This window comes from Nothoprocta perdicaria, unplaced genomic scaffold (assembly GCF_003342845.1).
Source record: "Nothoprocta perdicaria isolate Ctin4 unplaced genomic scaffold, notPer1 scaffold_34, whole genome shotgun sequence".
NCBI lineage: Eukaryota > Metazoa > Chordata > Aves > Tinamiformes > Tinamidae > Nothoprocta > Nothoprocta perdicaria.
This window is the reverse complement of record NW_020455577.1, coordinates 418970-444550: the sequence shown is the minus strand read 5'-3', so window position 1 is coordinate 444550 and position 25581 is coordinate 418970. Positions and strand designations below refer to the sequence as shown.

The 25581-nt window shown below is 48.6% G+C and overlaps 1 protein-coding gene across 1 annotated transcript; it reads right to left on the bottom strand.

Moving 5' to 3' along the window:
- Positions 1-5447: 5447 nt before the first annotated feature.
- On the bottom strand, positions 5448-11540 carry LOC112951168 (dimethylaniline monooxygenase [N-oxide-forming] 3-like). The gene is made up of 8 exons (XM_026043806.1): positions 11400-11540; positions 10942-11130; positions 10142-10304; positions 9157-9299; positions 8792-8991; positions 8235-8590; positions 7515-7587; positions 5448-6150 (listed from the first exon to the last, which is right to left on the bottom strand). Exons 1-8 carry the CDS (start codon positions 11529-11531, stop codon positions 5805-5807), a joined length of 1602 nt encoding a protein of 533 aa, XP_025899591.1. The 5' UTR covers positions 11532-11540; the 3' UTR covers positions 5448-5804.
- Between the last annotated feature and the right edge of the window lie 14041 nt (positions 11541-25581).

Sequence of the window (25581 nt, the reverse complement as noted above, 5' to 3'; positions counted from 1 at the left end):
CTACAGTTCTGCAGACACTGGCCCGAGATGTGCTCGGGGGTCGCTAAGAGCTGCTGAACAAAGGGCTGGAGCCCCCATGCTTTGCATCGTCAAGCTCTCTAGCACTGTGGGACAAGCAGGGTCACTAGCAGCACAAATGTTGTGGCAATGGTTAGACCCAAAGCTGTACCCTGCTGTGTGACAAGGAAGAGCTTGTTCCTTTCTTGAGACACATGCAAATGGGTCACTCCAGCTTGGCTGCAGTCACAGGACCAGGTGGTTCTTCCAGGGACCTCCACTCTTGGTGGCACTGGTGTCTTCTGAAAGGTCCAAAGAACGTGCTAGGAAGTGCAGCAAACCCTTGGGGAGCTTGGCGCTKCTGGGAGCCTAAACTTTGAAAATACGTCCAAGTACAATCCACATCCAAAAGCTCCATCCCGCCCACGTGACATCCAGTGACCAAAATGGCGCTCCGTGCTCCAAAGACCCTGTGATCCCACCCAGCCTTCTCCATCCTCCTTGGAGGACGGACTTTTTTTTTTTTTTCATGATACCTTGCAGCCGCACATAGGCTTGACAATACTTGGCACAAAGGAAAAAGAATAAGAAATCCTTGAAGATTTTGATTGAAGATTGAAGAAATCCTTGAATATTTTGTTCCTTATTAACTTCCATTTCTCCGGGTTTGTGAGCACATGTCCAAGCATCTCATGTGTTAGGAAAATCCTGTGYTTACAGAGGCCCGGAGGGATCTTGCTTTGGACAGCACGAGTGCTTTTGTGAGATGGGCTTGGGGAAACTGCCTAAAATAAGGGAGAGCCACTGATGTAAGAGCAGGATCACGTTCCTCTGCAGCAGCCCCATTCTTTGAGTGAGATTGCCACTGCCTGCAGCCACAGTGGCACCAGCCAACCCTCCTGGCGGAATTCAGTCTCTTCTGGAGCTCATGAAGTACTTTTTGGGAAATGAGAGAAGGAAAGAAAGACAGTTAATCTGAAGCTTTTTTGGTAGCATGGGCGAGTGGAGAGATTTAGGGTCTAGGGACACAGCTTTAGCCAGGCCATGTCTTGAAGGAAGAGCCAGGCCATGTCTTGTGGGTGACCCAAGAAAGTGGGAAGCAGACACTGCTGCAGAGGCCAGGAGCAGTGGATAATTGGTGATGGTCCARGAAAAGCACTGGGAACAGGACACTGCTCTGACAAGTGCTCCATGCTGGGTAGTCCCCTTCTTCCCCTTGAGGGGCAAAATTCCCCAGTACCATGTTCATCACATCACCATCGTACAAACCTCAGGTCTGCAACAGGCAGAACTTTTCCCCATTCCCTCCCACTTAAAGCTGGGTGGGCAGAAGAAGGACAAACAGCCCCAAAGAGCCTGCTTGCTCCAAACGAGATAGGAAGGAATCCAGCAGGCTCTTGTCCTTGCCTGGGGAAAGGCACTTTCYCTGCAAAATTCTGGCACCACTTTTATCATCTCTGTCTCAAGTAAAACCTCGAGCTAAGGAGGGGCAAATGGACATTTCAACAAGTGTCTTAGCATAGCCTGCATTGCTGTTTTCCAGGCTTGGGTCAGCTGCCTTTGGAGTATATCACAGTGAAGGACATCAAGAAGAAAAGTAAGTTTTCTTCATTGGTGGTTCCTTTCCACATTTACAAACTCTGTGAAATCTAAGAAATGCAGAATACAAGACCACATTTTCCATTTGTTCCCATTATTTGGAGTATCAGGGTCAGAGGGAACCCTCTGTCTGCAACAAGATTGCACTTAGCCTTCCCAAGAGGAGACTGAGCTGCATCTCTCAAGCTGAACAAATGCAACTAGGATTTTCTGAGCATCTAACCAGAGGGTAGAGATCACAGTCAAGCACAATAATTGCTCGGGGAAGTGGAGATGCTTAAATACTAGGAATATCTTATCCTCTGTAGCAAAATAGTCACTTTCCTACCACCACTGTCAGATGAAGCCAGTAGCCTTCAAGAGTTTTTCAACAGTTAATATTTTTTCAAGAGATAATCAGACAATTGATATATATATATATATTTTTTTTTTTCTGAGCAAACATTGACCCCATCCACTTAAAGAGCTTTTAATTCCTGCAGCCTCTGTAAGAGCCTCTTTAACTGAAGTGTTCCCATACTTGACATTCCTGCTCCTCAGGCCAACACTCATCATTCTTACAGACATAAAWTTTTGCATTACACTAGGGCACCCAGACTCCCATCTGGAAAGATTAGCTCTATGTATTTATTACTAGAAACAACCATTTAGAAAGAGAAAACAAATAAATACCAAGCAACATACCACTAGCACACTAATCACACTTGCCTTGCCAAGAAACAGCCAGGATAGGCACTGGTGGAGTTGCACCAGTTAATATCAACTGACATCTTTCCTTAGCTCCAAGAGTTTCACCAGCCACTAGGAAGCAGGATGAGAAGGAACTTCAGGAACATGTGAGTTATCTTCTCTAGAGCAACCCTAAGTGACCATCCTCATTGGCCTCACCTGTTTTCATGGTCTCATCATCAAATGCAAGTAAACCRATCAACACACAGCTAATCTCACTTGTCTCTATTTGAGGGGATTTTACAGCACTGCCTCTCTAGCAGTTTAAATGGGAGTTTCTGGGTTAAAGTGATAAATGTCTGTCTGCTGCCTTTGATTAGCTTGCTAATAGGTTTAAAGAGCTGCCAAGCTCTTACAGGTGAGCCTGACGGCTTGGAGCTGCTCAGCACTTGTATGAATTAGCCCCACCAACTGGTGTGTGGTATTTCTATGTTACAAGATTTTTTTCCAGTAGGAAATGGTCTTGCATCCTGAAGAGTATCACGGGTTGATTCTCTGCGAGCTTGACACGCACCTGAGGAGATCAGGGCTGGAAGAGGTTGAAGACCACCACAGCCAAGGCTGCCAGACTGCACCCAGGCAAACACGAGCACAGCAGCAGTGCCACGGTGTGTTGCAGGATTCTTCCCCTGAGTTAGGCAGGCACGTCGGGCTCCCTCCTTATCCTTGAGCAAGACTTTGCTTCTATGGAGATGGCAAAAACCATCTCTTCAGGGGCAGACCTGCCTTGGCCTAAGCTTATGTGGCTCATAAGAAGCACATTGATTCTTTAAGGAAAAAAAAAGTGCAATATTGCTTCAGCTAAGAAGGGAAAAAAATAGAGTAGGCAGGTTTTTGCTGTGAGCACTGTTGAAACACTGTCTTGCTGCTGCTGAGGCAGCAGAAATGAGAGCCACTGTTCTCTAAATATTGCAAAAGAGACCATTATTTTTTGGCAGACRCTGTAAGATGGCTGGCATGTTTGTAGCACATGGTGCCTCTGTAAAATACAGCTCCACTGAGATGAGATTGGCTCAGGAACACGTCACTCCTCCCCAGTCCTCTCTTTCCTTCGGAACTGCAATGCGTAGAGCAAAAGTGCCGAGATCCCGCTCAGTACCCCACTTCCCAACACCACGTCCAGGAGATGTACGACGCTGCTGCTGTCAATGGCAGGGATGCAGGGATGCATGAAGGAAGTGGAGGAGAGGTTTGTTTTGGCAGTATTTTGCACTAGAACAACACAAAACTTGGGAGGCATGGAAGTCCTCAGGCAAATAGGAAGAAATAACACATGCTCATGAACGACTTTCAGGTTCTTTGAGGATGTCCTTGAGTAGGATTCCAGTCCAGCCTTATTTTTAACATTTCCTTTAAGATGCTTTTGAAGCATACCCTGACTTTGAAGGTCGTGCTGGCTTCTTCAGCATAGTTTGTACTACACAAAGTCATAGCTTTGCTCCAAAACAGTTTTCTGACAGAGTGACAGGACTGGTGTGAACGTCAGTCCATGCCTTGCACCCAGTGAGATGACCCATACTCAAAGTGTTGTTCTAGAGCCAAGGACATCCCAGATCACCAAACACCTCTTCACATGCAGAGAACATGGCCTTCAACCAAACCCATCAAACAAAAGGGTCAGGCAGAAGGGCAAGAGCAAGCTGAGGGCTGTAGCAGTTTGTGAAACTGCAGCACTTGTTGCTGGACTGGAGCATACAAAGGTGCTGGCTGGGCCGTGAGTGGGGTCCATCTTCCCCAGGTGACGTGGGATGGTGCCTTTCCATGTACACAGTGAACCTCCACTGGCTTCCAGCCAAAGACAGCCTGGAGGAATTGGGTTTTGGCCTCTCTGAGCAGGGTGTAGCTGTGGGCCCAGCGTCCAGCAGCCCTGGCCAGCTGCGTAGGAGCCAGCCACCTCTCATCTTCCTGGCGCAGAGCTGTTTGGCTGTTCCTCTCCTGGAAGCAGCCTTCCCATCTGGCACACATGCAACTTATTAACCCCGTTGCTAGACAAGTGCTTGTTGCAGCACTCCATAAACAGCCTTTCCCTCAAATGGGCTCCAGATAGGCATGTGGATCTATACAGTGACCAACACATTATAGCATCAAAAATGACTGATTCCTGCTTCCCATTAGTCTCCGTGACAACAGCCCACTGCCGCAGGGGCTCCCCGTCATCTGTCACCCACCGACCACATCCTCTGGGCATCAAGCAAAGAGCAGCATCTCCGGCCTTGGCACCCAAGGAGGTGCTACAACCTCCAAGGAGACTACCAAGGAGGCTGCAGCCATCAGCCTTCATTGAAACCACATGGATACTGTGTGCACTTTTTGCTGATTGTAGGGAAAAAAATCCAARAGCTAATTAGAACATTCCACTATGTTTTCATTTATACTTGCATTTTTGAGATAGATGGTACATTAGAGCTCTTCTGACTTAGATGAAAGTCAAAAGACAGAGGTGTTTCCTACCACATGTAGGCACAATTTGGGTTGGGAAAAGCTACAAATCTTCATCTCCTGGCACCAGAGAGCTTATTATCAGAGTTCTCAGCCAGAAGCAGGGGGCATCAACCTGTCCTTTAATCTCTTACGATAACCACTGCCATTCTGCACTGATATGGTGCTTCATAAAAACATGGAGCATTTTACAAAAAGCCAGGACACGTGTGTGCATCCTGGTGCCCCAGGCTGCCCTTGGCAGTAGCAGGAGGCTAGCAACAATAGCTCCCATTCCTGGAAAACATCTTTCTTTCCAGCAAGGAGCTCCCGTGGTCTCAGCAAACCACTCACCTAACTCCCAGATGCTCCCAGAAGGTTCAACCCGGCCCCAATGGCAGCTAGGACTAAGCACCAAGGGCTCTGCAGCCGCCGCTTTTGATTTCACAACCCAACTTTGACTGATTATTGGAGCTTTTGGACATGGTTCACGTTTGCTTTCGAAAGCACACGGGCTCCGGCAAAGTCCAGATGTTGTTCTCAGTGCCAGCAGGCAACTTACATAAGCTGGGAGGGCATTATTTGCCAAAAGAACCTTATCTTTTGCATAGAAATATCCTTTTGATGTAGTTTTTTTTTTTTTCAGATGAACATTTGTATTTGGATATCTTTCCCTGATGGAGGAAAAAACAAAAATATGGGTATTTATTTATGAGAACATTTATTTATCAGAGGTACCGACTAAACTGAGCTAGTTTCACCCAAAGGACAGGCTTCACAGCAAAACAAACATGTTAGCTCCAGGCTTTCACTGGGAAAGGAGATGGGAGATGGAGAGATTTAAAACCTGTGAACCCATTTCTGGGCCATGTTTTGAGGAATAAAATAACCAGCGTTACTAGACTCAGGATTTACACGCTGCCCTAGACCCAGCTGAGAAGGCTTCCAAGTCTAAGAAGACTTTATGCCATAGAGATGGCATTTTATCCATTGGTCAAGACTTCATGGACTGTTTCAGGGTAACACCACTTGCCACATGGCAGCTCCTCATCAAGCATCTCCTAACAGTAAAAGGCAGCGAGGATGGCCACAAGGAGTAGCGGGAGGAAGAGCATCTTCAGCATCACCAGAATGGGGAAGGTCACAGAGGTGGTAGGGGCCACCCGTGTCCGTGTGACGCCCAGCGTCCGGTCCCACTGTGTTAGGATGGCTCTCCGGGCACCGCTCCACTTTCCTGGCCCCATCAGCCGAAACTGATAAGGAGTGCAAGGGCCAAAGAAGACCTCCAGTGCCAGCCGTGGGTCTGTCAACAGCAGCTTGAGCAGGTTGGGTTTTACACCAATGGCAGTGGCCAGCTCATCCATGTAGGTGACATAATCCATCTGCAGAGTGTTGCTGCTCCCATACCTTTGAGGAGAGAGGAACATATATATATAGGGCTACACTGGACATACTTTTCATATTTTTTCCCTTTTTTTTTTTTTTTTTTTTTTTTAAACCCAAGATCCTCCTGCCTTCCTGTGGTAGCAAAAAGAAGAGGTGGTCATGGAGAGTGAAGAAGAGGCATGGGACCATGCTGGGGCTAGAAATCAGCCCTTGCCACTCAGCCAGCTTGCTTTGTGACCTCTGTCCCCGTGCTAGGTCCAATGGGCCACTCTCGTGGTGTCCTTTCATTTCACACCTTCCAGCTCTGCAGTGGGATCTAGCTCAAATGGAGAGTAGAAATTGTCTAAGGATGCTAAGGTAAGTTCCTGCATCATGTGAAAGGAGACCCCTATCCAYGCGCCAATTGGCATTTATCATTGACTAACTCTTTTCCTTGTATTTTAAAGGCAATTTAAGTCAAAGCAGAGGAGTAAAATCTAACCTCTTATTCCACTCAAATTCCTTGCTTAGGCTTAGTAGGAATGAAAAAAAACATCTCCATGCAGGGTCAAATCAGTGCAGGAACTTGGCATGACACAAAAGGAGCCCTCTCTCATTTTCAAAATCTCTTTTTTCTTTTTATCAGTGGAAGAGACAGAGAATCTATTCCTGCTGGGAGTCCCCAAAAGAGCAGATGGGACACACGTCCTTTATAGTGGAGACAGCAGCATCTATCCCTTGCTCTACCCATCCCCAAGCTATCTGGGAGCACCTCATTACTCGGCATTAATGAAGAAACGTGGATCACAGTACAATGCTGCATGTTGAAACTTCCTACAACGCAACTGTTTCTAAAAACAAAGTAAAACATTGGTTGGATCGTGGTTCAGTTTTGACTGCTTATATTCTTATTTTTACTTTGTATATTCTAAACAATATATTGCTTGGCTATAGCATGAGGTACACCCAGAGTGGGGGAAAACAAGGCATTTTAATGTAATCTATGAAACTAAAGTGTCAGTTTGAAGAAAACGGACAGAAATGTTCTCTTTTTCGCTGGAGCTTCACTCTCCTTGCGTTTGAGCACAGAACACTTTTCAAACTAACAGGCTCAATAACACAAACAAGCGTTTTTGAACAAGAAATCTTTTCATCAGAAATTTTCCACCCAAATTTGCATGACTGAGGCCCTATAAGGGGTAGAAACTTATAGCTCCAAGTAGAAACATATCCACCAACTCCAGTAAGAGCTGAGCTGGGTTTCCTCTATTGCAGAGGGACAACTGAATTAACACCTGAACAGGGCATTTCAGAGAACCCCCTAGAAAGAAGCTGGCACAAGTGGCTGATACAAAGACATGACTTTTGGTCCCCTCCCCGCTGAGGTCCCTGTGAGCTGCACCTACCATTTGAGCTTCTTCCCTGACTTCTCATCAATGTCGTCCATCATCTCACTCATTGAAGGCAGTTTGCACAGCCCTGGAAACAGCAGGAAGAGCGTTGGCCAAGAGAGCAGATGCCTGGGAGATCCCTCCCACACCAACAGGGTTTGCATGCTTCAGGGCTTCTCTCCCCTTGGGCTCCAACCAATCTTGGGTGTCAGGGACATGACAAAACCAGGAGTCTACAGAAGCTGTCTGTGTAGGACACTGACTCCTTCCCATCCTTTAGTATGTGTGACAATGCCCAAAGGGCTCTACTGTTCCACCGTGAGGACCTTATCGCCATTGGCAGCAGTCTGAAAAGAAGACCACTCCCATGGGACAAGGAAACACATCACACAGAGACCAGCAAAGTGGCTTTGTAACTGTGAAATAATAATTCATAGGGGGGAAAAATAAACAGATATGCACAAAAAGCTATTATCAGTCTTCCCTTGAGACAGAAACTTCCACTTGACTTCTCTCCTTCCATCATTAGACTGTAGACATACAAAACACTGCATCTATTTTTGGCAATTGGATACCTCGGTAGGGAAATAAAAATAGTCACCCATGGACAGATGGGATAAAAAAAAAAAGAAAAAAATCTTCTCCATTGTATTTGTTGTTAAAGCGGGTAATTCCTGACTAAACCACTACTGGGAAATGCTAGACCATTTGCCCAGGATGTGCCCTTCCACCTACCCTGAAACACCTTAACTGCCCAGCGACACTGGAGATCTGATGTAGGGATGATGGCTCCAAGGGATTGGACTAGTCCAATGACTGCCAAGGTTGGCTTCTCCAGCTGAGGAGGGAGGATGCTTTTGTAAAGAGTGACATTGTCCTTGACTTTGATGATGGAGTCATCCTCCATGAAAGGGTAGGAAAAGCTGTAGCCAGTAGCAAAGATGACCACATCCACATCTTCCTGCACGGTCCCATCTTGGAACAAGACAGATGTTTCTCTGAATTCCTTCACATTAGGCTTCACCACCACAACACCACATGCAATGCGGCTTGGGAGGTCATCATTGAACACTGGCTCTTTACGGAGAGTCCTACAAGGAAACAGGCAGAGGGGCCACTGTACACGAGGAGCTCCTGGGAACAGCCAGGAGAGACTTGCTAAGCCCTGCACCTGGGAAGAGTATGAAGCAAATCAAAGGAGAAAAGGTAAAGGAGATGGGTGCTGTGGTCAACCCAGGGCCATGAGGACATACGCCCTAATGCCACCCCCTCCACAGACCGCATACACTCACCCATCTAGTGGCATGAGGCCAAAGTTCTCATGCTTGAATGGCCAGTTCATTCTCCTCACATACAACCAGTCACTGAGTGCCCTGGGAAGGACGGTCCCCAGCCAGGTCTGGAAGCGAGTGACGATCTTCATATCCCATGGGTAACCGTGCTCCCAAACACGACTCATTACCCACGAACCACTTCTGGAGCTCACGTAGACCTGCAGAAATAGCCGGGCTAATAGATGAGAGCAGGTGACTGCTATGGCAGCTCTTGGAGGCCATAGCAAGGAGCATGGGCATATGGTTGGATTCTCCCAGCCCTGCTGTGACCCCTCTTGACTCCAAGTTTTCTCTCCCTCACCACAAGGCCGTGGGCTCCRTACCTGTGATGCCACAGTGCTGAGCTCTGCAGCAATGTCACAGCCTGAGTTGCCCAAGCCTATCACTAGCACTTTCTTCCCTCTGAATTTTTCTGGCTCCTTGTACTCTCGGCTGTGGAAATAGCTGCCTTTAAACTTCTGTATGCCTGCGTGAAAGAACAGAAAGAAAATTAATTCACCCCAGAAATTAAAATGAGGCAACCGGACTACCACAGAGTAGTTGGGGATGGCAGGTACCCCTGGAGATCCTCTGGTCCATCTTCCTGCTCAACTAGGGTCACCTAGAACTATGTCTGCTCAGGTGTTGAATATCTCCCAGGATGGAGACAGCACAATTTGTCAACGATYTGGAGAAACAGCTCTGATTACCAGAGCTCCTAACAACAAGGACCAAAATAATATTAGATGAGACCCTTTGCTTCACCTTGACCCAGTCATCTTTGCTACCAAGAAGGGCCTATCAAGGCTTCAGCTACAGACATGGGTAAGGATGTTGAGACACTTGGGCATCACTGCCAAGGACCTGCAGCAAAAGAAGGTGCCCTGTGAGTAACGCATACCATGTCCTTGCAGGTCAAAGCCCAGGGCTCTGAGCATTGGCCGACAAGGTTCCTGCACAGTTGGCAATGGAGAGATGAGGTTGGGGTGCCAACATCCTCTGTCCTCCAAAGAGCCTCCAAAAGCACATGTTCATTGCCAGGGAACTTGTCCCCAAAGGCGTGACTGGCAGCTGAGAGGCCAAGGCTCTCTGCTAAAGTGCATGACATCTGCACTAGAAGTCACAGGAAAATGCCAAAAAGAAAGCGCTTCACAAAATCTCTTTAGGAAAAAAATCCTGTTACAGGAAACACCCCAAAAAATCTTTTTCTTTTTTTCATGGAAAGATTAGAAATGTCTCCAGTAAAAACATGTCCTCCYCAAAAGGACTTTGATAGAAGAGACTTTCCTGGCTGTGTCATGTTAGGTGGCTCACGCACGCACAGCTTACCTGGGAAGCTGGCAGCGGGGAAATTTGGGTAGACGTGATGCCCAGAACAGATCATAACAGCATCAAACACCTCCGTCTCTTTCTTCCCTTCCTTTTCCGTAACCACATCCCATTGGCCCGTAACAGAAAAGTCAGGGCGTTTTTTTATTTTGGTGACCAGAGTCTTAAATAAAATGAACAAACAGATCCATGCAAATTTGTGGTGCACATAGGAAGGTTTGGGAAAGTTAATGCTCCTGTGAGATTCGGGGGTCCCGAGGAGCCCAGGGGACATTGGCCTCTAATTTTGTGCCAGTTGCCCTGGGGGAACATACAGACTTGTTCATGAGAGCGGCTTCAAAGTCAGCACAAACCAAGCCATGAAATGGCTGTTTCTTGGCAAGTGGTCACCAGAAATAAGAAAAAAAGATACAGAAGAACTAAAACTTGCTATAAGTCTGTGGCTTGTTTTTAAGATTGCTTACATAAGACTGTTTTCCTTTTAACTGTACTTCCTTTTCATTATAGCTTTTGTAACTTGAATCCTTGATACTGATTGGAAAAAAATAACAAAACAAAAGGYAGGAGAAAGTTCCCCAAACCACAATCTTTTAGAGAAGATAGTGCAGAAGCGGCACTTTTCCCATGCTGGCTGGTGATTTAACGCCACCCCTGAAAAGCTGAGAAGGCCCCATCTAACAACCTTTCCCCAGGACCTCTTCCTCCAAGGATTTTCCCCCTGTGGCAAGGAGACCCCAAAGTGGCATCCCCCTGCCCAACCACTCACTGCCCTTGCCCCTTCCGTGCTCCAGGTTTTCTACCTTGAAGCGGATGTGCCGGAGCAGATCAAAGTGCTCGGCGAACTTCCAGATATACTCCTGGAGCTTCGTGTTGTGCATGTAATTGGGGTGATCATCAGGGAAGGGGAAGTCAGGGTAGCACATCATCTCTTTGCAGGAGTTGGTGAAGACCGTGCGGTAGATGCTGGCTCGGCCCTCCTCGGCATGCTCCTGCACACACACGGCAACTATTTTAAAGCTGAAACACCTCTTTCTATGAACAGATGCAGAGTTCAAAGTCATTTCTTTTCTTTCTAGTTAGCAGGAAGATGCATGGGCTGCCACTGGTGGATTGCTCCAGCGCAAGGCAACAAAATCCAAGCCCCAAAAGCATCTGGGGGTTCAAAATTACACAGACTCTTCCAGGAAACATCTCCCTCTGCCCCCCCCAGGAAAAAAAAAAGCACAGAGCCACCAAGGGAAACACGTTCCAAGCTCACTGCGTAGCGCCACAGCCCGCCGATGTCCTCGCTCCTCTCGAAGCAGGTGGGCTCCAGCCCCTCTTCCCGGCAGCACTTGATGGCAGCCAGCCCGCTCACGCCGGCGCCCACGACGGCCACGCGCCGCACCATCGCGCCCTGCGCCGGGGTGACGGAGCGGCCGCTGAGCCCGCGACGGCCCCAGCGAGGCCGTCCCCCTTCCCAGATCTCCAGGCTCCCTGCGATGTGTCCCTCTACTCCAAGCTTACCTGCTCCCTGCAGCCCCTGGATGCAAGAGTTTTGGACGAGGAGGAAAACCTGGGGCTTCCCTGGTGCTGCCAAGTGCCTGGAGGGGAGAGGGAGGCTTGGGAGCAGTTTTTTGAGCTCTTTTTATGCACCGTGGCACAGGAGGCAGGGCCAGAGGCAGGAGCTGTTTCCATGAGCGGCTTGTGCTCTTTGGATTTAGCAATCCTGCAGTTGTAACGGGAGGAGGAGTCAGGCGGTCAGCATGCAGAAATTCGGAAATCAAGCGTTGGAGCGAAGTTATTCCCATTTCCTCTGGGCCTGGAGAGCTGCACGGGCCAAAKATGGGGGAACATAAGATGGATAGACGCAGATAGGAGGAGGATGCTTCTTCCTTTGCAGAGCCTGCCAAGGAAACTATCTAGAGGGGACTCATCCACCTTGTGATCAGCTAGCCAAGGCAAAGGACAGAATGAAAATGCAAGGAAAAAGGGTTAATCATTGAAGCATGGGTCAGCAAATAGTCCAAGAGGACAGCGGCCCAGTGACCAGTAGCAACCCCATACCTGAGGATTACACCAAAGTGGCCACTTGTCATGCTTGAGTGACACTGACAATCTCAAGGCCTACATGGGCCATCATGGGAAGAGCTGGCATCCAGATAACATCCTCTGGTGACAAATGTGCTGCAGCCACTGTGGCTCAACAGCCAGTGAGGCTCAAAATGGTTTGGACTTGGTGGCTACATGGCATCTGCCCAGCTTGTGGCCAGCATTTTGGCAGTAGGTGAGTACAGCTTTTGGACCATGGCAGTTGCAGCAATGGGGTCTTTTCCTGACTGGGATAATTGTGACAGCATTTCTGAATAATCATGGCAAAGACCATATATTAAGAGTTTGTATCATCACCTCCTTATAGCAGCCATGTAAGCACAAATGGCTCCACCAGCTCTCACTCAGTAACATAAAGCCAGCCCTTACTCAGTACAAAATAAAGCCCTTGCACCAATACCTGCTGGCACAGTGTCTCCTCAGACCTGAATTTCCACTTTTTCTTTAGAGTGAAAAGGATACGATGACACGCACCTTATTGATGACTATGAAGGGCAGGCAACATGAGAGCTTTGCAGCACACTTTCCATTTTTGAGTGGACAACTCTTGTTCTTATCTCCTACACTGTGGTGATACGTGTTCACAGGAGTGAGAGTGGCCACATATGGAGCAGCAAAAGAGCATCCCTTCCTTGGTCAGGACTTGTCACCAGTAGCCTGTTCAGGAGCTTGGGAAGATCCCTTTTACCATGGAAATTTCCAGCGAATTGAGGCTCCTCAGGAACACCTCCGTATATGCGAAGGGCTTGGCCTTACAGCAGCCCTTGAAATCTTTTGCCTTTGGAGCCCCCACCACTGCACCTTGGGCCACAAATGCTTTATGTGAAGTCATCTCCTTGCCAATGGTACATAGTAAAAATCTTCCTACACAGTCGAGCTAGCTGCTACCACACGCAGGCACCTGGTGACCCTGAACCCATGTAAACTTAAGTACTGATTGTCCACAAGGGTCACAGGCTCCAGAGCCATGCTCAGAGTGGGTATTCATTAACCACAAGGCAGGGGTTGGCAGTGGACACTGGCCAAAGGCCTCTCCAGAGAAGTCAAGCCTTAAATGCCAAATTCCCAGCGGGAACATAACATCTGAAGGACAAACTATAGCTACTGCAATGCAAATTAAGCCAACATGACAGAAGAAAACAAGGTCCTGCTAGGAGGACCATTGCTGGCTACCTAGAGCACTTGCCCCCGGACACTCACCCTGCCTTGGCAGTCTCTGCAACAAGGGGCCCTGGTGCCCTCCCATGTTATGGACCACGGTAGGGRCTCGCCACAGGTCCCTCTGCCCATGCAGGATGCTGGGCAGCCCACCAGCAACAGTGCTGCCCTCCCACAGGGCCCAGCCCTGGGCTCACATCCAGTCAGACCATCCCGGGATTGTGTCCTGGAGGGATTGGGGCAAGTAGAAGAATGTCAGGAAGAAAAGAATAAAGCAAGGCAGGAATGAGTTCCAGCATGGCACCTCGGGCACCACCATGAGCCCCCTCGGGACACGAGCCCAGCAGCCCGCAGCCACCCTGGGCCTGGCAGGAGGGCGAGCTCCGTGCCGGAGGGGGCTCTGCTCCGATCCCCACCGGAGCTGCGGCGGCCACATGCCGGCTGCGCTCCATCTCCGCGGGCAACACAACGCGCACAACGCTCCCCGGTGGCGCYGGGGCCTCTCCAGGGGAGCGGGGGGCTTCGCGGCACACAGGCGCTCSGGCGGGACCGGCTATTGTCCTCTCCCCGGCATGCCGCCGGCTCCGGCAGCGCCTCGGGTGCGCGGCCGCATTGTTCCAGCGCCTTTGAAGCCTCAATCAGAAACATCCCGCGGCTCGGCCGAGCCCTCCAGAGAGGCCCTGGGCGCCCCAGCAGCCGCTGYCAGAGGATAAATCAGCAGCTGGGCTTGCGTAAACACAGCCAGTAAACAAGAGCAGTCACCTCGCATTTCATCTCCGGGATTTATGTCCGACTCCTTCCCAGGCCAGCTCTCTTTTTTCTTTTTCTTCTTGAGCGTGGCTAACAAACATTTTGCATTTTGTTTTTCCACCTCCTCCCATTTTTGTTGGCAAGAAAAATCCCTCCAGGAAAGGTGTACAAGACTCAGGGCTGATGGATAAAATATCCCAGGGAGGCTAAAATACTTTGCAATTACAAGAGCAGCGGTAGCAGCATCTCCTTGCTCTCCTGAACCCTTTTGCACCAGCCTTGTTTGGGGCTGGCTCTTCTCCAGAAGCCCCTGCGATCGTTCATCTCTGCTGCAAGCAGATGAGATCATCCTGCTGTCTGGCAGTCACCGACACGAGCACATCCAAGTATTTACCTGGATCCTGCTCCAGCTCTTGCATAACCTGTCAGTCCCTGAAACAGTAAAGGGGAAGAGAGACCCATAGGGACATACATATCACACAGCTATGCCACCACGACACCTCTGCGGAGGTTGGAGGGGGTACACACAMACAGAACCATGCTTGGAGCCCAAGGCTTGGTGAAGTCCCAGGCTGGAATCTGGGAACGGCTTTTCCGCCCTCCTCCTTCCCCACTCCCCTCCAAGTTTCACCTTTCCAAAGGGGAAGCCACAGCAGCAGGAACAAGCAYGGGCTTTGTTCAACGAACAGGACACCAGCAGCTCAAGTCCCARCACAAACCTGCTATCCGACACCTCRCAGCCGCACCTACCTGAACCCCAGGTCGTGTTGATTTAATACACAGTTCCTGCTAATTGGGCATGTTTTCCCTTTTGTCCTTGGGAGCTGCAGGCAGCTGGTGGAACCTCCCCAGAGAGGAATGCTAGTGACAAACCAGGCCAATCTCCAGGAGAGAGGTAGACATCTCTTATGCCTTCCACCCCAGGAAGCGCTAGCAGTGCAAATGAGGTCCAAGTTRCAGTCCATGGCTTGAACCCGTGCATTTCTCTCATGTGCCTACTGAAGAGAGAAGCGGCTCCTTGTTTCTTCAGCTCCAAAAGAAGGAAGTCTACTTAAGCCCAGGAATGCCAGGATTACTTTTGCACATGGGCACTCTTCCCCTGCCCCTCTTCCATCTCCTCAAGTCACAAACTCACATAGAGTGATTTCCCGGCTGTCCCAAACCCCAAGTAAAGGTTTGTGAAAACAGGGGCTTTGCAAGGCCCCATCGTGGCCTGGTTTCCACGACAAGGTGGTCCCCAGCAGCCAGACAACGGGAGGCTCTTGCACGCAGGCCATTTCTGTGCCAGACCAGCTGCTTCAAAAGCAGAATAGGAAGAAACTGCTCAACCAGACCCTCCTGCTCCGCTTTCCCAGGCCTTCTCAGCTCTAAGCCTGTTACAGCCAGCAGCCTGAGCACCTGCTTTCCCTTTGCAAGACCACAGCTGCTCCCCAGCAGCAAGGATTCAGGTTGCATCATTAAGGTCTTAAAGCTACTAATTAGCAGCTATGAGAAACCCATCTGAAGGCCACAATGGCCCTTCTCACCTGGGAAGGACCGTTCCACCGTCCACACACCCCTCAAAGCCGTGCTTAGAGGATGGGCTCCAGGTGCTGCTTGTAACACATGTGTAGCACCAGCTACTTCCACAAGAGACCAGAGCTCCAGCTGAAGACATTTACTTGATTCTCCATGCACTGATTTGTCACCAACACTGTCATTTACTAGGGACACCAAGGGGGAAACCAACAAAGCTGGGTAGACCCCAAGGACATTCCTGAGAGGGCTGCAGACACTTGGGGATCGTGTCCATCCCCTGATGTGGGGCAGAAAATACTTCACAGTACTGAGAGCTGCCTGGARCCAAAGCGTCTCCCCACAGGCCATTGAAAGCAAATTTTAGACACATTATAGTGTTGGCAAATGGATACTTAATGCATCGTTTGCAGATGRTTTTGAAGCAAAAGGGAGGATTGCCTCAAAACATGGAAAATTGGTCCAGCTCTGGGGAGAGGCAGCACCCTGTTCAGGGGGCTGCTCAAAGGAGGCCCCAACTTCTGGGGTCAAGTTGTTCAAAGAGAACTATTAACTTTCTTTAAAATGTAGATGTCTGCCCTTTATACCCATTATGGAGAAAGCTGGAAAGTTTGACCCACAGCCTAAGCAAAGGCCTGACAAAACCTGAAGTTCTGGTTTCCTGTTCACTTGGTCTTCCCCATCCCCCAATCTCCTCTGTGCRGGCTACTTTAAGCCAGGTTTAGATAAAATTTTAAGGCAGTAGTGCCTTACTGTCAGGAGAAGATGTACAGCTCTTACATACCCGATTTAACACACACACACACACATATATAGATATAGATTTGTATAAATAGTCCTTCTAAAAGCACCCTGTTTCTTCCAGGCCTGCATCTCTGCACCAGAAAGCAAGAGGCACACAGATAAATATTAATTCCTCTTTCCTCTTCCCCCCTCATCCCATGCACCTACAGAGTAGGAATTTTGGGGTAGAGAGGACTCTGTCAAATCCTTCATGTCCTCCAGCCTGCARGTCTCCTTCACGCACAATCAAGCTGGCAGCCCCAGGGCGAGCTGGAAAGAAAGAGAAGACTCTTTGGCAAGCAGACACTCTGGCTCCTTCCTCATCCCACAGGCTCTCCTGGCACAGCCCAGGTGCCCAAACCTGATTTCCACTCATGCCCATACCCCTTTTCACTGTCTCCTTTTAGAAAATTGCAGCAAGAAGTCTTGGCAAACAGAGAAGGCTGAAATGCAAGGAAATGCTTWCCTGGGCATGTAGCAATTATGCCAAAGAGAAGAGAACATCACCACTATGCCACTCTTTTCCATCCCAAATGCCGGTGCCTCTGGCTGCTCTGGTCATGCCAGGAGTGCTCCTGCCAGGGCAATTCCTGGACTCCACTGTAGCCAGAGGCTGCAGATGGATGTAGGAGACCCGGGGAATGTGGTGCAGCATCTGCAGGCTTTCAGCTCCCTCTGGTGGGCTACAAGCCCTCAAAGGAAACCCTTTGCACCCTTCAGCTTCCCTGAAATATTCTCGTCTTCTGTCTTTCCCACCATACTGCTGCTGCTGGAAAGTGCTGATGCCTTGTCACCAAAAGGCTCCCTTCCTAAGGCACATTTTTCCTTCCCAGCCCAAGATCAGTCCCATTTTTGCAAGTTGGAGAGGTGAAAAGCAGCTGTTCCCATCACCTAGACCCTACCAGTCTGTGCATGTTGTGTCCCAGCTGCTCTGCTGCACATTAACAGCTCCCCCAAACTTCCTACCTGGAAAGCTCTCTCACTTAAAGGTTGGCTGCCCACGTACAGCAGGTGATGACTCTGATGAATGTCATGTTTTCCAAGGAACAGCTTTGTTATTGCTTCCTCTTTGTGATATAGCATGAGTAAAAGTGTGCAAAAACTCTCTTTCCAACCCCAGGTCCTTGTTCAGTAACTCCAACCCCAAGCCAAAAAAAAANAAAAAAAAAAAAAAAAAAAAAAAAAAGCAAGCCTCACAACCAGCCCAAACATCCTATAAAGTCCTGTTTTTTTGGTTCAGAAGAGTGTCGTTTTTTCTCCCCTCTTGCACCAGGCTGTGATTCTACAGGCCCAATGAGCCCACTGCTCTGGTCACGTTTCCCTCCCAAACCTTGCACTCTCCTAGAGGACACTCGTGTGGACAAGCAAGACCTGAACCTGCAGCCATCCATCCCCTGGAGAGCATGGAGCCCTTTCCCACTAGGCTGCCTTGGATGCTCACCAGCTCAGACGTGGGGGGAATAAATCACAAAAAGATGTTCCTGGAATGATTAAACTTAATTAGCTCAAATGATGCCTCTGAAGGGAAATGTTTCTGATTTCAGTTCCATTCGACTTGGTCCCAAGCCTGGTTTTCATAAGATCGGTAACTGCAAACAGATAGGGCCCTTTCATTGGAAACAGACAGCACAGGATATAATTAAAGAAGTATGCACTGGCATTTCAAAGAACCGTTTTCAATTACTGCTATTTCRAGAGTATTAAGGGGAAATATTTTAAACAAGACCACTGCAAAAATAGATTTTGTTTGTCATTAACTTTGAAATAATATTTGACTTAAGGGCCGAAATTTCCATGTGCCAGGTCTGCCTCTCCCGGCTCTTTCTCCATTGGCTGAGATGGGGGTGATTCACTGTGGCATGGGAGCTTGGAGCAGATCTTCCTATATAAGGGCTTATTTTCATATGGGAAATACCCTCCTTTTCCCCTAGCCAGGTTTCTCTCCATGTCAGCCTGGAATTGAGTCACGGGGCTGCCTTAGCCGCAAGGAACGCATGGCAGGGGAYTTACTTGCTTATGAAAATGCACYGAGTGCCTCAGGGGCACGTGCCGCYTCTGCCTTGCAATGTTCTCCCACGGAGATGTGGCTGCGCTTTCCTTGACSAAGGTGACATCATTTCGGGAGATGTTTTGTCCATTCATTAGTGCCACCAGGGAATCAGAGAGATCAGTCCCCTCCATCTCTGCCTCCACCACCTCCAGCCTCTGTCCCTCCTGCTTGGACCTTACCTTCAGAGACAAGGCAGGTGGGGACAYTCCTTCATGCTGTAACTGAGGAGGCTCCTTGGTCCTGGGCTAATCTGGAGTCCTCAGAGGGATCTGCACCCTTGGTGCAGATCTGTTACAGGGACATGTTTCCCCTTTTGATTTAGGGGAATGGATTACAGGAACATATAGAGAATGAGGATTTTCCTGCATAATTTCCTGGGGTCTTCAGCGGATGGTTTAATATATGAACAGAAAAAAAAAATCAGTAAGTACACAGTCTTTGAATTCCCTAAATGAGGATGGCGTCACACCTTAATCTAACAGAGAGAAGTTCAGCATGCAATTATGAGGCAACTTAAGTCTGATGAGTCTCTCCAAAACTCACGTCACCATCTGCAACATGGACACATCCATCTTTGCTTTGCAGGACTAGTGTTCACAGAGGAAAGGGCCATTTCTCCCAGCACCTGGGCTGGTGGGGCTCCCGCCTCCCACAGGGCCCCTAAAGGCTTGGGAGGGGATCAGAACATGGAGTAATCAGAAGCCCTCTCCACCAAGATTTACCCAGCAAGCTTCTGAGGCTCAAGCAACAGAAACACTGGTTCTAGCAGGAGCATGAGAAATCCTTTTTCTGCGCTATTTACAGCGAGCAAGGACATATTTTCCTTTTGGAAACACCACAAGAAGGATGTTTCTCAGGGCTGTTGAGAAAGAGGGGTCCGCCTAGGGGAATAGCACGGGTTGGGGTGCGTAAGCCTGGAGCAGCAAGACAACACATCAAAGAAAGCGAAGGAGGCCAAAAGCAAATTTTGGCCACTTCCRTGTCAGAGTGCAGCGCTGCTGGCATCAGCACAGACCTTTGCATGCGAGATGACAGCCAGCAGGCTGCAGAGATGTCTGACAAGGGGAGGCATTGAGAGACACATTGCTGGTCCTCTGGCAGAGCGGCAACCTCGCCTGAGCCCAAGGCGAACGCAACAGCTTCACCCTCCCATGAATCAACCCATGAGCACCGCTCCCTTCCCACGGGCTCTGCCCATCACCTCTAAAGGTGCTTCCTGGAGGTAGGGCATCTCCTAATAGCCTGTGAATGCCTGGCAGGATCTGATCTCCCATCTATTGGTTCTTAAGATCTCATCCATTTCAGAGCATGCCTAGGAAGCCAACCTGATTTTGTAAGTGCTTTCAGGCTTCAGAGAGGATTGGCTGAGAAACTTAGCCTGTGCCATCACCATCACCACCCAGTGCCCTGTCTGCAGACACATCACCCGCTGCCAGGCCGCTCTCMCCAAGGCTGCCATGGAAAGATCCCAAGGGAAGGACTTATTGTCTTGATGAAGCTAAAAATCCCATGCAGAGAAACAAGCCTTTCTCAGCTTCCAAGGGGGCACCTGACGGCAGTCAGGTGCAAGCTAGCCAGGATAGAGGACAACTCCAGTCCCCCAGAGGAGAATGGGGCAGGAGGCAGCGAGAAGCAGAGTGAATATGCCTGGTCAGTTCCCTGGCATGGGTTTGAGTCACTCACGGTGCTTTCCAACCTGTTGTAATGCCAGGAAGCATCCCTGTGATCCCTCGTGGTTGGGAGAGCCTCCTGCCTTCTGCATTGCCTGCCCCCTGCCTCCTACTGCAATGCCTCTCACCAGACTCCCGTAAGCTCTTCAGGAAATATCCCACAGAGAATGAAATTAGATGTCAAAGAGCAGAAGAATTTCAGCTTTGGTTCAACTCTGGCAGATCCCCAAAGCTGGGATGGAAAAAAAAGAAGTGCTCTGAAAACACTCACCAGCAAGCAGTGAGAAATTAGACATAGGTCATTTGAACTCCAGCCCTGAGGAAAAGGGTCAAGCCCGTAGGGTACAGCACAGCTGGATGGGAAGAAGCCAGCAGTGTTTTGGAGAAGAAATGATTTGTTAATTTGTTGACATTGCCTAGGTTGGACTTTTCCTTCACTTTGAGATGCGCTTCTGGACCCCTACCATGAACCCCATCCCTCCTGCTCGCAGGGGACAGCAGCACCTCTCCTGCTAATACCACAGCAGAGCCAGGCCCCATTTACCAAGCTCAGATTTAGGCACGAGCCATGCAGCACTGTCAAGCAATGTTCCTAGACAGAGCACAGCCTTTCCTGCAGGACTCAAACAGTCTATGCATGGGCAACGCGGTTCAGTCCCTGTGTCCAGGACCATAGGTTGCACAAGTCTGGTGTTAGCAAGTTGTAATATGATGTGCAAAATGCATACTTGGAGGATTGTTTAATGGTTTCCAGAAGGGAGTTTAAAGATAATAAAACTGTCTAAGCCCTTGCCTTCACATCTTCCAATCCCATGTAAACACATGTCCATCCCAGATTCATATGAGCACTGATATTAAAAAGACAACCTGCAAGATTAAGTTGATTCAGACTGTTGACAGTKATTTTTTTCTCTCTACCTCCATGCATTCATCATTTAAAAAAAAAAAGTATTATCATAGCAGCCATGCACCTACACTACTGCCTTGAAGCARACAGACAGACCTTTGGGAGAAAACCCCCAATTTCAAAAGCAAAAGGCTCTTGAAAATACTGACCAAAGGGCACTTGGCCTCCTAAGAGTAACTTCCTTCTGAAAACACTATCCTAAATCATGTAAAGGTCTGGAAACTTTTTTTTTTCTTTTTCGCCTTCTTTTATATCACCATTTTTAAAGTGTCTACTCAACAGTTTAAAAATTTGGTGGAAGCCTGGTGATTAAGCAGTCATCTGTTTGCTTTTGATGAGTAGATCAACTATGCATCCCTATGTAGTGATTATGAAACCAGTTTGTCAGAGATACTGGAGAAGTTGAGACCTGAGCCTGGAGATTCAGCCGAGGGCATCTGCGGAGAAAGGATGGAGGGTGTTGCATTAGCCATGGGCTCAAAGAGGTAAATTGCAGTGAAACCTCTCTGCACTGTGGCTGCACCTTGCAGTCCAGGGTAGAGTTTTGTTAGACTGAAGCCACAGACTGTGGAGAAGAGGAGACACCAAGCTCCAGCATCCAAGATTCAACACGTGGAAAATAATTGCAGAAGAATTAGGAGCTGGTGAAGCTTCACAAGCAGAGAGCATGGTTGCTAGCCAGACTCCTACCAAGTATCAGGAGGAGTTTGGACCATGCCAGGGAAACGCTCCAAAGGCAGGATCTCCTGGGTTCRCTGCCCAGGAGGATGCTCCATCAGGGCATGTGTCACTTGTAGGCAAGCAGGTTGATTCACGCTGTACTTCCAGCTTGCTCTGGAAAGACCAGCATCCTCACGAGCACAAGCTCTTGGGAGATTTACAGCTCCACAGCCTTACACAGTTCATAGTTTACATAAATGCTGGGCGCCATCCAAGCCTGGCTGCTGACTCAGGCTCCCGGCCCTCGAAGAGCCTGCGTCACCCTTCCGAAGGGGCTTCATGGAGCGGCTGCAATGACATCCCATGCTGCAAGGGCCAAGGCACGCTTCTTCTTGCCCCAGAGGGAAGGGATTTTACATCTTCCCCTCCCCAGCCCCCGACCCRAGTCAGAGGGACGTCATAAGCGAAAAGGAGAAGCAAGGGAGATTGCCAAGATGAGAGGAAAGGCAAGTACTGCTGCTCAAGGAGACGCTGACAAAGCTGGAGCACAAACAAGGTCACCGTGATTCTTCTTCACTGTGGAGACGCCCAAGGCAGCTCTGAGGGCTGATTCATGGTTTCCAGCCTGAGCTAGAATTTAGCTTAGCAACTTGAGATGCTAAAACACAACATAGAGAGGGTTTTCTCTTCAGTTTTCCCTCCTCAAGCAGTCATACCTTGCTCCTCCAAACTCCTGGGTACAGAACCGAACAAGCCCTCCAGTATCTGCTCTTCCCAACTGTATTCCCATTTCTGGAAATTCAACTCATATTTGGGAATAGCCATCTCKGCTTGTTTAATTCAATAGCCATAGATATTTCACTGAACTGACATGGGATTTATGCCTCTAATGCAATAATGTTTGATAAACATCATGGTTTATCAAAACCATGGAGATTTATGTCCAATCAGCAACCTGAGAGAGGATTATACAGCCCAACAGAGGTAGAGTTGCAAGGAGGCACCACCCAAAAGACACCAAGAGCTTCATCTCGTTGCTCCAGGGCTATTCCTTAGAGAGATCAAGTCCTGGAGCATTGTAGCCTGCTGACACACTGCCCTGATGATGCTTTTAATTATTAAAAGCAAGTACTAGGCCTAAGGGACCTGCCTGGGGATAGAAAATACTTTATAATGTCTTGCCACTCCTCTAGCTCCTGCTGGTCTGATCTCTGATGCACTAGGAAGGGGTCTGTGGAAGCCACTGCAGCCCAAACCCATCAGGAGGTAGCTCACCTAGCCTGTGAGGTAACCAGTAGTGACCAACCTACTGCCACGTTGTCCTTGCAAGCCACATGCCGGTGATTCAGGGACAGACCGCATTACCAACAGCCATAAATTCAGTTCTGCAGGTGGATTCCCAAAGCAGACCCAGTCCAATGGAGATCCCGTACTTAGGCTTTCCCCAGGGGACACTGTCTGCAAAACAAATCCTCCACTCCAAYGAGTTTAGGAGATCCTCCCATCTGCTGAGACGGTCTCCGTCTCCTTTGCTGTTTTCTAACTAAGAGCTTCGACTGGTGTCTTTGCAACTTCYCCAGAAGAGATTTCCTGCCAGAAATCAAGCCAAAGAAATTCTCAAAAGTATAAGGGATTTAAAAAAGAAAAGAGAAAAAAAACCACTTTGCCTTTATTTGGCAGATTGGCAAGAGGCTGTATAGGCTCCTCAAAGCTTAATAAACCTGCAAAAGTCTGAGTTGCAGCCCTGAACATTTGCTCYGGAGTTTCTGCTCTTTGAGGAGGCCTGAACAGCCTCTCTGCTTCCTAAGACAAATTTCCTTTGGGTTAAAAGTGTTCCCTGCAAGGTCTCAACTTAGGGATAAATCAGCAGCAATACTCATACAATTAAAATAACAGGTTTACAGCAATGAATTGAGAGATACAGGCGCTGGAGGAAGCAGGCAGCAGTTTTGCTGCGCTCAAGGACTCACCAAGGCTGAGATCTGCTTTCCAATCAACAATTCAGATTTAAGAGAATTGTTCCAGCTTTAGATGGGGGTCTCACTCACGGCAGTTGATAGGACAAGCTCAGCCTTCACTTCCACAGAGAGCAGCACTGATTTTCCTGCAACAAAAATGTGTTTGACAACAAATGGATTTATCAGCCCAGCAAGAGGTGGCCTGGGACATGGTCTGGCTGCTCCATCCAGCAGCCTTTCTCTTGAGGGTAGCATTTACTAAGCACAGAAGTATCCTAATATCAAATATCCTTCAACCAGATCCTACACAGAACAGCCAGACCTTGGTGGGGAGGACAAAAAAAAGATACAACCAAATCTAAGACGTTGAAAGGGAAAGAAAAGCAATTCGCATTGACTAGGATAAGATAGTAATAGAAAGAAACAAGGAATGAATTAAGATAAAAATCTTGCTCACAGACCACAGAGTCAAGACAGATTTTGATTGCCTGCTCAGAGAAGGCTCTAGTATTAAAACAAGTACATCCTACCCAGGCACCAAGTCCCCGCTCTGTCTTTGGAAAACCAGGCCCTTTCCAGATCATTGCTTTCGCTGCTAATGTGGGAATTGCTRTTAATCACAAAGCACACGTTTCCCTGTTCCTCGCTTGTAATGAGACCCGGATGGCCGCGCTGACATCCCAGCCAGCATCTTGAAGCAGTGTTTGCTTAATGACACRCACCTTGAAGACATCCCAGAAAAAACAGGCACAGGCAGAGTCATGCCGTGTCAAAGAAACCATGACAGAATTCATTAGAACAGTGTTTTTAATTGTAAAAGAAAAACAAATACAAATCAAGGAGATGGGAGCTTCAGGTTTTTTTTTATTAAAAAAAAAAAAAAAAAAATACAGTCCCTTCCAACTTTCTTTCCAGACAGCAAAATAGAGGTGAATGAAAAACTCAGTGGAAAGGTGATGTCTTTTCAAACATGCTATCAAACACCCCTATCTCCTCCCTTGCAGGGCATGAAAGTTTGGGACAAAAGCATTCCTTGTATCCYCTATCCATCCCCCTTGACCAAAGGGCTTGTCTCAGGTCTTTCCAAGGAAAGACTGAGTTTCAATCCTGTGATCCTGTCACATCTACAGCAGAAAAATCTCTGAATCCAACTCAAGCAAGGCCTCTGCATCTGTGCACTAGCCCAGGCAGCACATGCAACACATACTCCTCCACGAGGAGCGTTTGGACACGGATGCCTTCCTGCTACCGTGCAGCACGAGCCTCTCCCTGTTGGTTTCAATCAGCTTGCGACAAAACCAGCTTGAGGTTACACATGTGTAGCAACACCATCTCTCCCTAAAGCAACAACAGTCGGCTTGGGATGCAGCTTTGGATGCTGGGCAGATGCTGCTGTGCTCACATCCCTCTTGTTGYACTCGGAGAGGACAGGAACACAGGGGACCAAGGGTGGTGCAAAGGGCCGGCCAGGGCTCTGCTCCCCTGGAAGGAGGTGAACAGCCTGGCATTGTGAGTGGGCTATGACATTATTACTAGTATTTTTTTTCTAATTAGGAAAATCAACAACAACTTTGCCAACTTCTCCATTCTAAGCCTGTTCCATTCTCGGTAACGGCTCTTGTTGTAACAAACAGCACCGCAGCCTGGGTTCAACCGTTAATGACTGTTGATGGGAAATATTTTGTTTCATAACAGTGGCTGCAGCCAGGCGAGCACATGAGAACATTTTTTCAGGAACAAGGACGATACTATTTTTAACCRTTCCCCCCCATATTCACGGTGCTTGGAAGAGAGATGCGCCAGCTTAAACACGTCGCAGCAATATGYGCTACTTAACTCCATCAGCGCTGGGAGAGTTGGGGTGCAACCATCCTGAGTCCTTTATGGGGCAACGGGAT

Coding starts and splice junctions, on each gene's coding strand:
- LOC112951168 (XM_026043806.1), bottom strand. CDS start 11,531: ATGGTGCGGCGCGTGGCCGTCGTGGGCGCCGGCGTGAGCGGGCTGGCT. Junction 8,591..8,791: donor GGCCTCATGCCACTAGATGG/GTGAGTGTATGC, acceptor GTTTCCTTGTAG/GACTCTCCGTAAAGAGCCAG. Junction 6,151..7,514: donor TCAGGGAAGAAGCTCAAATG/GTAGGTGCAGCT, acceptor CTCTCCTCAAAG/GTATGGGAGCAGCAACACTC.